At 35.4% G+C, this 13,054-nt stretch overlaps 4 protein-coding genes across 4 annotated transcripts; 1 reads left to right on the top strand and 3 right to left on the bottom strand. All coding sequences in view use genetic code 12, as the record gives it.

Annotated features, from left to right (window-relative positions):
• Positions 1-144: 144 nt before the first annotated feature.
• J8A68_000801 (uncharacterized protein) lies at positions 145-2,116 on the bottom strand (the record flags this gene model as incomplete). The annotated part of the gene is made up of 2 exons (XM_049410515.1): positions 145-1,189; positions 1,707-2,116. 2 exons carry the CDS (start codon positions 2,114-2,116, stop codon positions 145-147), a joined length of 1,455 nt encoding a protein of 484 aa, XP_049265827.1.
• Positions 2,117-3,207: 1,091 nt separating this feature from the next.
• On the top strand, positions 3,208-4,845 carry J8A68_000800 (uncharacterized protein; the record flags this gene model as incomplete). The annotated part of the gene is made up of 1 exon (XM_049410514.1): positions 3,208-4,845. One exon carries the CDS (start codon positions 3,208-3,210, stop codon positions 4,843-4,845), a length of 1,638 nt encoding a protein of 545 aa, XP_049265826.1.
• Positions 4,846-5,037: 192 nt separating this feature from the next.
• Positions 5,038-8,208, bottom strand: TRY5 (Try5p; the record flags this gene model as incomplete). The annotated part of the gene is made up of 1 exon (XM_049410513.1): positions 5,038-8,208. The coding sequence occupies one exon, from the start codon at positions 8,206-8,208 to the stop codon at positions 5,038-5,040; it is 3,171 nt and encodes a 1,056-aa protein (XP_049265825.1).
• Positions 8,209-11,363: 3,155 nt separating this feature from the next.
• On the bottom strand, positions 11,364-12,380 carry J8A68_000798 (uncharacterized protein; the record flags this gene model as incomplete). The annotated part of the gene is made up of 1 exon (XM_049410512.1): positions 11,364-12,380. The coding sequence occupies one exon, from the start codon at positions 12,378-12,380 to the stop codon at positions 11,364-11,366; it is 1,017 nt and encodes a 338-aa protein (XP_049265824.1).
• Between the last annotated feature and the right edge of the window lie 674 nt (positions 12,381-13,054).

Below are 13,054 nucleotides of genomic sequence, written 5' to 3'. Positions count from 1 at the left end.
TTTCTTGTGACCGGATAAACGATATAAACAGATAAACGATATCCAAAAAAAGCGCATATGAATACATATTAATACTTACAGAATAATGACGTCAGTATCTAGAACTATAATCTATATTTATAATTTATAATCTATATTTAATTATCATAATTCATCTTTCTTAACACCACCAGCGACAAATGCTTTTGCTTTTGGTTGTTGTTTATTAGGAGATCCACCCGGTATGACCACCTTATACTCAATAAACAAATCACCAAATTGTTCTTCCTCATCATGATCTACAAGTATTGGCATTCCCTTCCCAACAAGTACTTCAACTTCTCCATCGGCAACAGGCACGCCAACACCACGACTCAACTTAATAATATCATCTTCAACATCCAAAAACTTTATCTGTCTTTCCCAACCACCATATAAAGATTCATTCAATGAAATAGGTTCAGTACGATATAAATTATTTCCAACCCTTCTATAACCCCAACTTTCATCCAATTTTTCTTGAAACAAAATAATCAAATCCCCAGGAATCCAATTTGGATTCTTATCACCCTCACCTTCCAACACATGAGCAGAATCTCGAGGTTGTCCCGGCTTAATATATATATCATAATGTCTAGGTCCACGAACCACACCCTGTCCTTGACATTGTTTACAAGGATGAGTAATAACCTTCCCCTTTCCACGACATTGAGGACATACTTGTCGAGTCTGAGAAATCATATTTGGAGCAATTTGATGTTGGATAAGAATCTCACCTTGTCCTTTACATTTAGGACAAGTATGTTTTTGATTATCTTCAGATCCGGTACCTTTACAACTTTCACAATCATTCATCATCATAACATCAAATTCCACGATTTTCCCATTATAAAAATCCTTAAGTGCAACATCTAACGCGGCCCGGATCAGCTCTCCCTTTCGTTGTCCTGGTTGTTGTTGACGACGACCCTGTCCCCCGCCATCGAAGAATTGCGCAAACATGTCACCAAAATCACCACCACCACCTGGTTGTGGTCTGCCTTCAGGATCACCATATTGATCATAATTACGTCTTTTTTCAGGATTGCTTAAAACTTCATATGCTTCTCCGATTTCGATGAATTTGTCATGGGCTTTATCATTGCCCGGGTTTTTGTCGGGATGGTATTTGAGTGTGAGTTGTCGATAGGCGGATTTGATTTGTTTCTCACTGGCGTCTTTTTCAACTCCGAGGATTTGATAATAGTCTGCTTTTGCTAAGACTGTTGTTATTATGAAGAGCCATATCGCGGTGAATATGAATGATAGTTGCATATTCAAATTCAATTTATCTCTGTATGTATGAAATGGGAACTGTCAATTAATGAAAGATGTGAGATGTAATTTATTACTAGATGAGATTGGAAATCTTGTAGAGACACGTCAACTAAAAAATTATAAATTTTTCATGTCACATGATTATTGTCATATGACACAAATCACATGACTAATGTCACACTATATTTACTCTTATCTATTATCTCTCTCCATGAGCTGCCTTCCCCATAACTTGGTACTATTTTGATATGTATTTATAGAAGATATACCTTATTATATTGATCAAACTCTATATATGTTTGTCTCGTACTTCTTTATTGACGGAGAACATCATCACCTTTCATGGCTTTGTAAGTCAAAGAAACCAGAAATACCTTATGGCAAAAAATCCTATAACCCCTATAACATACAAGGGGGAATGGTTGCTTTGTTCAGTCTCATGTGTCGTCTTTTGTCCATGGTATTGTTTCCTTGTTTGTTGGGACTGCTTCCGTGTTTTCTGAGACTGCTTGCGTTTTTGCTGAGACTGCCTCCGTGTTTGCTGAGACTGTTTCGGTCTCTGGGAATGTGTTGGTGTTCTTTTCGCCTCATGTGTCGGTCTTCGCTCTGCGTCATGCCTTGGCCTTCGTTCAGGATCGCATAAAACTTCATAAGCCTTGCCGATTTCGACGAATCTATCGAAAGCTGTAACATCACCTGGGTTCTTGTCAGGGTGGTACTTGAGCGCGAGCTTCTTATAGGCTGATTTGATTTCTTTTGTGGTGGCACTTCTGTCAACTCCGAGAGGTTGATAGTAATCTGATATTGCTTGGACTATCATTAATAAGAATAGCGATATAGCTAGGACTAAGAATGAAAGGTTCATTGCCAAATTATCATCTGTGGATATGATGATGAAATCTAGGAGTTCATTGGTGAAAATTGAGATTGGATTCAAGAAATAACGTCAAGCTAATTGTGTTTATATTAATTATAATTCAATTTTTTAGCTTTTGCTTCTCCTCATACTCCTTAAGACTGGTTCAAGTATAATAGGCATTTCGGCCGTGGACTTGCGACCGTTTGAATAAATTATCCAACCACCATCAATAGCATGTCAGATTCACTAGGTGGGAACCTTCTACGGGTTGGTGAATACTGATATCGTCACCACGATATGAAACTTGAATCATATCAACGAAATTTGATTTCTAATCCAATAAACCAATTAAGCTACCTGAACATCTGTTAAAGTTTTGTAAATATTGATAAATATAATTATAATTAATGAATAATTATAAAAATATGAAACTATAATTAAGGTGAAAAATTCGTTGGTCCCCGCCTTTCCATTCCTCAATGCGAAGGGGACAAAATACAATCCTCTTCCTTCGTGGTTGTGGTTGTGACAATATAAGCAAGTGATATTATAACTTATGAGTACAGTCACTAACTCTCACTAATGATTATGACAACACTATTGTGTGACATGACACTTGTCACGTGAACGAAATTTCTAGAAAATAGTTTTATAAACTTCTATGCATTTAAACAAAGAAATTCCTTCTCCACATCCCCCACGATTTGTCCCACTTGTAACAATATACAATTGTACAATACTACAATAAAGGAATATAATTACAAATCACATGATAAAACTCATTGAAATAAACATTGAAGATGTGTTAAGGTTAACTATTACATGTATAATAATGTAACATTACATTTACTCTTCCTCGGACCAGAGAACATTTTTTATTCCTTCTATTTTATTTGGGGGAGTCAGGGGACAAAATAGAATAATAATAATTAATCGGATGATTTATTTTTCCATTTAATCCGTTATGAATAATTCTTTCTTACTTTCTTTCTTTCTTACTACTTGTTCTTTCTTCTTTGTAACAATATACCCCAAGTAAAGAGTAATAAGTTATGCACTGGGAATACCTTCCAATAGCAATTCGATTCATTAGAGAAACATCAGCTGATGAACTTGAAGATGAAACCCATGCGGTATCAGGTATTCATATAGTTATTAAATCAGAACCATATAATGCCATAATAGATGATTTTATCGTGACGGTTAATCATATCCCACATGTTAATCGATACAAAATCTTAATTAATCATCATATAAATAGCGTACAAGATGTGGTATGGCATCGTGGAGTTATTGCTAAAGAATACAAGACAGATGTATTACAAGATTTTGAATATTTCAAGAATAATGGGTTTAAAGTATTTCCTCATGATCAATTAAATAAAGTATATTCAAATATATCAATCCTTAAGATTAATGTTGTTTCAAGACATGATTATTTTGCTGAAATTGTTCATTCTAATTTAAAGAAATTTATCTTGACTGATGATATCAATATTGGTGATTCAATAAATATCATATCATCACCATTTAGTTTTACAAATTCATTAATATTTGGTAATTTTTATAGTTCAGGTATTGTCAATTATGTCTGGGGAAAATATCACAATGATCAGAAGGAGAAACTCTTTTATTTCACCGATATAAAATACTTAGAAAACATGAATGGAGGTACTTGTACCACCACCACCAATAACAATAACTCCCCACCAGGCGGGTCCGTGGGGTTAGTAATGGGAAACCTCCGTAAACTAAATGGCGACGGTGATCTCACAGTCATAATCTCCTGGAAACTAATCTTCCAAATCATGCACCATTTCCTCCCACCAAAATCAAATTCCTTAAACAAAGCCCTCACCAATGGCACCACCACCCTCCTCCACCCCGGGACTGATTTCAAATCAGATTCGGTTCTTCCAATGGTAGTCTCAGACTCCAAGGGCAATGGCACCTGGGGAACATGCGTCTACTACAATGACTCAACCCTCGTCACCAACCACCACGTTATCCAAGCCTATATCCACGGAGGAAGGTGTCAGATCCACCTCCCCCATGGAGAGGGAAGCAACAAAGTCATTGAATTATCCGAGAATGATATTGTTATTACACCAAATCCGGAAATCGATCTTTCATTTATATTCCTCTCCCCGGAACATTCCAGGAGTTTGGATAGATGTTCATTCATAATTCCGAAATTTGATTGTGAAGTTGGTGAAGAGATATATACTTCCAGCTATGGCTTATTCTTTTCGCCAAAATCATTATCACCCATTGAATCAAAAGGGGTGATTAATATGGTGTTTAAATTGCCAATTGGGGATTATGGGATGCTGGGAAATTGTATAATCATCGCATCGGCAAGTTCATGGAATGGATCGAGTGGTGGGGGGTTGTTTAATAAACAAGGACAATTCTTGGGGTTGATTTGTTCAAATGCACAAGTAAAGATGCCGTATTTGTATAAGGAAGGAGAAAAAGATGGACTGGTTGAAAAAGTGGCTAGGTTTTCGTTTATTTTACCGGTTGATATAATTGAATACTGTTATGCGAATGTTATGGATTCGAAATTGGGTGATTTGGATGGTGGGGATGATAAGACAGCTAGGGTGAAGATTAATTCCAAGATTTCAGATCTTTGGAAATTGAAAGCTTATCATCATGATATCATTAATGAACCACCAAAGTTGTAATGCCAGACCCTTCCCATCGCCTACTATTTACACATGTTACTGGTATCTCTTCTCTCTTTTATTTATTTATTACATATGCCATAGGTTTATTTCCATTTTATTTATTCAGTTTTATATTTATTACATCCCAATATATATATGCACACATATCATCTATATAAAACCTATTTAAAACTAACTAACTCTCTCACATTAATCCTTCTTCATCATCCCACCTGCACCTCCAACCAACTTCTCCTCCTGTCTCCTCCCACCAGCACCACTATTACTACCCTCACTCGCCAAAATCGGCGGCAACAACAACACACTATCCTTATTCCCCCCAACACCACTACTACCACTATTCATAGACGACAAAATAGGTGGTGGAGGGGGATATGTCGAATAATTACTATAATAACTCATCTTTCCCCCATTATTCCCTCCATTTCCATTCCCACCCAGATTTGAACTCTGCATCGTAATGCCCAGCATACTTGAAATCAGATGATGATGCGACATGGCGGGTGGTTTGATCGAACTGGCCGAGCTCGACGTCAGAAGGGCGCCTGTCATGGGAGATCGAGCTTCGTCTTGGATGGTTTGCGCCAAGAGTCCTAGTGTGATGGAATTGGATCGTTTGGAAGTGGTGGAGGGACCCATGGTGGTGGCGGTGTAGCGGGAGTGAGGGTCGTAGTCGGGGAAGGTTGTTGATGTGGAAAAGTTGTACAGTGGTTGTTGTTGGAGAGGGATGTAGTTGCTAGATGAGGTTGGTGTCATTCCGAATGACATTTGTTGTTGTTGGAGTTGTGGTTGGGATTGGTGTTGTTGGAGGTGTGGTTGGGATTGATGTTTTATGGGTGGAGTGATTTGTTGTGATTCTTCTTCCACTATAAATTTAAGACCTTCAGTTGAAAGATATTCATTTATGAATTTCGAGATATTCAATTTCAATATTGATAAATTATTATTAAAATGAACATTTGAATTATTATTCAATTTAATGAAATTCAACCAAGTTTCAAAAATCGATTGAAATTTCAATTTCAATATCCAAAACCATTTCTGATTGAATTGAAACTCTTCCCCATCATTACCTCTATCCAACCCAATAGAACTACTATTCTCTAAATTCAATTTATGTAACAAACTCCCCTTATTATCCAACAACAAATATATCAAATTCAGCAAAACATAATTCTCATCAAATAATTCATGATTCGACCAAATCATAATCAACACTTTATGCATAATACAATACCATTCCACCATAAACAAATTCACCTGAGTCAATTCCAAGAAATTAAATCCTGACAAATCAACCAATCCCAAATTTAAATAATTAGCAAAGAAAACCAAGGGGTATGAAATTATCGATAAGTTATTATTGATATCCAAGGGGCAGGTTTTGAAGTTGAAAAAGGCTCGGAGGGAAGATTCAAGATTTGGCGTGAGATTTGGGTCTCCAATGGTATCGAGGATGAGTTGGCGGGATAGTGGAGAGTTCATGTTGATTTCTTGGAGGGTGAGGGAGAGTAATTCCCAATTATAATATTTCAGGGGGATGAATAGATAGTTGTTTAATAATTCATGGAATTTGAGTGGACTATTGATGATGATGTTCTTCTTGAATAATTCGAATAACTTGATGGCAGAGGAGGAAGTATCTGAGTCATCTTCTGATGATGAGCGATGGATGGTGGAGTGGAAGTTTATGGATTTGTTAATTAGGATGATTGAATTATGAAGACAATTTTTGGATTCATAAAGAAGTGGAATATCTTCGTGATTATTCCCCGCGACTTCTCCATTGGTGTGACGTTTCAATTCATTGGATAAAGTAGTCACAATAATCATTTTTAAGAATTCATCATTATTCAGTCCAGAAGCATTACTATCCATATTAATAAATGATTTCAGGAATTTATTCATCAATGATAATAAAGTTTCATTCCCCTTGACAATCTTATTGAAAAAGAACAGATATATCTTTGGTGGGGTTTGTTTAATATATGTCGATAACATAATATAAATGGTCCAAAATAAATTAATATTCAAATCTACCAAATTATCATTAGCACTGTTTAAATCCTTTAAGTTTGATATAATGATAAAACTAATATCATTAAGATAATTCAATATGACTTCATTATTGATATACACTTCTCCTTCATTGTCATCCATCAGTTGCATCACCATATCATTCTCATCATTCTCATTGATATTATAAGATTCTAAATCATAATTCAAATAAATATAACTCAACATAAACAAATTCGTCAAGATTCCAATCTGATCCAATAAATTATTATTATTATTATATTGTGGAATCAATTTCTTTATCAATAAATTCCAACTCTTTTTAAAGAATCGAGTAGCCCGACTCGGATTCTTATTCATAATGAATCCTAAAGAGATTATTGAATAGATAATACCAATTTTGAAATTATTAGGTTCTCCACCAGCACCATTACCATTCCCACCTGATTTTGGAGATGTCATCCCGTTCTGACTATTATTACCGTTACTATTATTATAAAACGAATTCAAATTATAAATCAAATCTTTCAAAATCTTATCAAATATTTTATATTCCTTCTTTGCCAGTTTTGATAAAGTGATATACCCAATCAAGAAATGATCCGATAAAGAATGGTTGGCATTAGTTGGATCGAATTTTATTAAAGTATTTTCAAGTTTCTTGGTTATGGATAATAAATGAATTAAATCATGACTAGCCAAATCTTTAGCATGTGCTGAATGTGAATGATGAGAATGATCAAATGTATCTTCAACTACTGATTTCTTTCTTCTCTTATTGGCAGTGGTTGATGTGGTAGTACTTATTGAATCTCTTCTGGTATTTGCCGGAGTCATTGGAGTATCTAATACAGCTTCAGCATATCCTAAAGAAAAATGATTTTGAGAAGTAGCAGCTGCCAATTGTTGATGTAATTTCTGATTGAATTGAGTAGGTGACCGTTGTGCCAACAAAGGTTGAGGAATCTGATGATGAATAAGTGGACCACCATGCTGACCAGCAGCAGGTGGTGGTGGTGCAACCATTGATTGATTGGTAGGACTAGCAGGTAATGAATCACTTGAATTTGAAGAAGTAGAACCACTAGTTGATGTAACAGTTAAAGCGTGACTAGTTGGGTTATTTAATGATTTATTAGAAGGTAATGTATTGGGGTTTAATTGACTATTATGAACAGTACGACAATGACGTTGTAATAAATCTCTTCTAACAAAACTACTGGTACAATGTAAACAATGGAATGGTTTTTCATTTGTATGTGATCGTTCATGACGTTGTTTATGTTCTGATCGAGTGAATGCTCTGGCACAAAAGGCACAGATGTATTTCTTTTGAGTGGCCATCTGAAGTGTTGTTGTCGTTTAATTCAAGTTGTTGTAAAATGTATGGAGTTGCCTTGCGTTGTTTGAAGATATTAAAAATTTTTGCAATTAATATTAAAACTGCTTTCTTGATTAAATGGTTGCAAACAGACAGACAGACAAAATAGATACAGACGTTCTCTTTCTCTTTCGTTCTCTCTTTCTTTAAACTGAATATTCAAATAGACAGTGGTGATTTACTGTCTGATGATAGAGATGTTAATTAATATTTATATTTAGACACAAATTTCTTCCTCCTCTTTTTTTGTTAAATTCATTTCATAATTTTTATTGTTTTAGTAAGAGAATATTATTATTTAGAATTTATATGTCAGACACAAAATTATTATTAATAAGAATAAAATGGTTTGTGTCTGACTGGGGGGAAATGGGGAACAATTTGAAATATCCCCGCAGTGTACATTTTTAGTCCTTTTTTTTTTCTTTATTTAGGAAATATTAAATTCCACTTCTTACGAATAAATTATATCGGACAAAGACAAATAATGAAACTAGTACATCCCAATGATATTTCTGAATCATCATCAGATGACCACGATTACTATTGAAATTTCAGTTTAAAATCAAAAAGGGAATTGTGTAACTAGCAATAGATAAACAATCGCTTATCAATAAAAATATAGTCATTCTCATGAATCATTTGCTTAGGAATCAAACTTTTACTCCGCATCCAGTTTAAGCGAAACCTATTTATATCAACTGCTCTACGCTGTCCATTCCTATGTGATATATGAATGTACGGACTGGTAAAATTGTATAATTGGAGATGGCGGTTAGTTTTCCGCCTCCCCTCCCTCCTTTTAATGCTTTAATCTTTCCCCCAGATTCAAGAGAACAAGTACAGTAATGACAATCGCTAGAGAAAGAGAGTAAATGGATGCAAAAAATTCAGACACAAATCTTTTTTTGCAGGTGTGGAGCAATCTAAAATGTCAGAAAGTTCTCTACCCCCCATTGCAAAATATAAATTAAATTAAAAAATGAAATAAAAAAAAAAAAAAACTATGTACCTCCTTGATTTGGAGTACCCTGAAAGAAGAATAAAGACTGTATTGATCATTGTGGGCGGCGGGATGTCTATGTGAAATAACTAAAAGTTAAATGGCATACGATAAAATGACTCTGACGCTCTCTTATTTATACCTTTCACTCCTTCTGATTGGGAACCAGCTGTCATTTATGATAAGCGATTGTATAGAATTGGTAGCAAGAGATTAATCACAAAAAGTGAAAAATCTTTCTTTTGCGCTTCGTAAAGTTTTTTTTTTTTTTTAAAGTTAAAAAAAAAAATAAAAAAAAAAATTTCAAAAGAATTCCCCTCTCCGAGAATTTTTTTATTTATTTATTTCCCCCACCACATAAAATCCATTGTTTAGTTAGTCTCCTCCTCCTCTTCACTGTCACTTAACTTTCTCTGGTGGTGGTACCTAGTTCGTATCATACAATGTACAATATGAATACGAATAATAATCATTCATTCTAGAAGAGGGTAACTCTTTGTTTCAATTCGGACTTTGACGAAAGGGATAGGGGTCCTCAGTTTTTGTGTCTGAAAAAACCAAAGTCCTCCTTTTTTTGTGTTACTCGCTCGTTGCAAGTTGAATATTACTCGATTAAGTTAAAAGATACAAGATATATATATTAATAGCACTATCTCACATTTCCATATCTATCAAAAACATCTGCATCTACTTTGGGTATTATATATGTACAATCTAAATCAATTGACCTTATTGTCTGATTAGGATAAACGGCACAATTCCAATTATTATCCCCCCACTTCCCCCATGTGGGGGAGTCTACTCAATACACCTGATCTAAACCCTAGTTAGATCAATGAATCATCTACAGAATCTTGCAGCCAGAGATATCTATACATAATTGAAGGCAACTCCGAAGTCAGAACAACCGATAGAAGACACTCGCCGGAGTTATTACTGTCTCTCTCTCTCTTTCTCTCTCTCTCTCGCTCTCTCTCTCTATCTCATTCCACCATATTACCCACGGCAATCAGATTCAAACCAAATCATGACTATATTTCTTGTTAGTGTGTGGCCAATATGCCAAAAATGTAACAACGATCTTCTTCTTTGTTTCTTCTATGAAATTTTTGGGGTATCACCCCGCTATAATTATCCATAAGCAACTCCACCCCCCACTGTAACTGTGGTAGATGATGACATTTTTTAAGGTTTAGTCTCTCCACAACCCTAACTAACCAACCACTTTCTTCATATTCCATTCCCCTCGCTTGGCTGATTAGAACAATTGCAACCTTGAGATAGATATTGGTACCTACATACACGTAGAAGAGTTAATGATTGTTCTTATTGTATGTCTGCCAAGAACTTGTTACGGAATTCTTCTACTTCCCCCCGCCAGGCGATACATAAGCGAATTATTGCGCTTTTTCGTTTGCGGATTTATACAAAATAATAATAATAATAATCATTTGCCACAATCTATTAATTGTTTTTGTCTTCCAAGAATTCTTTTGAAAGAAGTGTCTATCTTCGATTATATACAGATAGGTATTATGTTTAGGTATAGACCTGTAAGATTATGATTAGGCTTAGAGATAAAATGAGGATTCATATAAAGAAAGATAAGGCTTTATGAATTGCGCGATCGGTTTTGCAGCCAAATTTGTATCAATATTTCTATTCATTACTCTATATATCGATACTTTGGTCTATTTATAGAAGGATATATGTTACAGGCGAATTGTAGGTATCGTTGCTAATCTCGAGTTGTCTTTCTAGAACCTGGGAGAGCTCGGGATAGATAAGGAACATGTTGATTGTAAAGGTAATACAACTAGGAGGTGTGGCTAAGGTATTGTTTCTTTCCGTCGTCAGTCTCAGCCGTACACAAGTTCCGTACGGTACACGCTTTTGCACATTTATTGCCCAGGTTTTGGGGTATGACTTGTCATGACCTGGTTTTAAGTCTGTCATGAAGGACAGCACCCACTGTCAGGTAATTATCACTGTCACATAGTGTCATTGTCGTATTATCGTGAATACATTAGCTACCCCAGGTAGGACTGTCAACTATCTGACATTAACGATCAATTTCATAGAATCTCTTCCAACTCCATTCAAATATCTCCATTTCTACACCATTTGAGGTTTCTTATCTCCTTTATATTTCCTATACTCTTGTTCTCTTAATACCAACATCACACAACACAAGATCAAACACTCCTCACTAATATTATCATCACTTCCACCCCTGGCACCATGCTCATCATAATCAAACAATTTGATAACTCCATTCTTAATGAAATTCTTCTTAATCTTGACATTCCCCATATCTACATATGTCGCCAATGGTAATCTTATCAACGGCGTCTCATTCCCAATCATTTCATTTATCGCATATCGATCTTGTTTATTTATGATCCTAGATAATTTATTATCAATATTCAACTTATTATTATTATTCCCCCCACTCCCACTACCTGGTTTTATCGATACTTCATGAGTCAACAAATTCTCACTAGATTTCATGACATACATCCTAATCAACCCATTCGTCCCAAACGTCGACGTCGTCCCCGTCACTCCCAATACCCGGAACTGACTATCCAAATACTCAAAATCAACCGTCGGCTTATGACTATTATTATTTATCAAATACACCTTCATCCCATTTCCATCTCCACCTTTTAAACCCGGGAATTCCAATATATAATAAGTAATATTCGTCGAATATATCTTAAACCACGCCCTACAAAACTCCACCCGTTGCTTGTCTGCATTATATCTATGTATATTCAAAAACGGCACCCCTAATCCCAATCTAAACAAACTTAATTTCTTCGTCGGTACTCGAATCAAGATCGGCAATTCATTCCTTTCAAAAGATTCAGCACTCTTGTATAAACTGACTCCCGGATGTAAGAAAGTCAGAATGATGGGGATTTCTCGAATGGTTGTGAATTGTGAGAGTGGATGATTCATGATTTTGATCTGGGGGTTATTGGTTAGGGTTTCTTCGGATTGGGTGGTGAAGAGGGATATTTGGTCGCTAGTGGGGCTGAGATTGTCATGATGAGGAGGAGGGGTGTTTGTGGTGGTGGGATTGACTAGGGTGGCTAATGTTTCTTCTGATCGTGTCCTGCGTAACATCGTATTCTGAATGTTAGGGGCTGATGGATTGGTGGAGTAATTAATTAAGAAAGACGTTAATTGTGGATTAATTAATTATTTTTTATTTTTTTCATGCATCTCTGTCTCGAGAGACAGATGGAAAAACTTGGAAATAATCGGATCAATTTGGAAATATGCTGCACATCAACTTGTTCTTTTTTTCATCGTTTGATATAGATTATTACTATGAAGTCTTAAATCAGGATATTAACTCTCTTGAAAGTTGATGATTCGTTTATTATTACGTCAATATAAAGTCGCCTATATGGGGGACACATTATCCATTTATTGTGTTCGCCGCATTTTGTATCAACACAATATGTTGGATCAATCTCCAACAGTGTCTTTGTATAAATATTCTCGGACCGTATGACCAAACAACGGCAAGGCACAAATCTCATATTAGAAGCCTCATATACTGAGGCATTTATTACGTACTATTAATTAAGAATTTATAATACCGCCATAATACCGCTCTAATGCCGCTATGGTGGTGGCTTATTTTTGATTTCTAATAATGTGTAAAAACCAAAAATGAATATCGGAATTACTAACCACAGTATCGGAATTTCTATAAATAAAATTGTCCTGATTTCGCTTCTTGATTTGATTACTGATTCTTCTTATTTCTACTTTTATATATTCTCTCTTGC

The sequence above is a fragment of the Hemisphaericaspora subhashii genome (genome assembly GCF_019202705.1).
Source record: "Hemisphaericaspora subhashii strain CBS 10753 chromosome Unknown scaffold4, whole genome shotgun sequence".
Lineage (NCBI taxonomy): Eukaryota > Fungi > Ascomycota > Pichiomycetes > Serinales > Debaryomycetaceae > Hemisphaericaspora > Hemisphaericaspora subhashii.
This window is presented reverse-complemented; position numbering and strand designations above follow the sequence as displayed.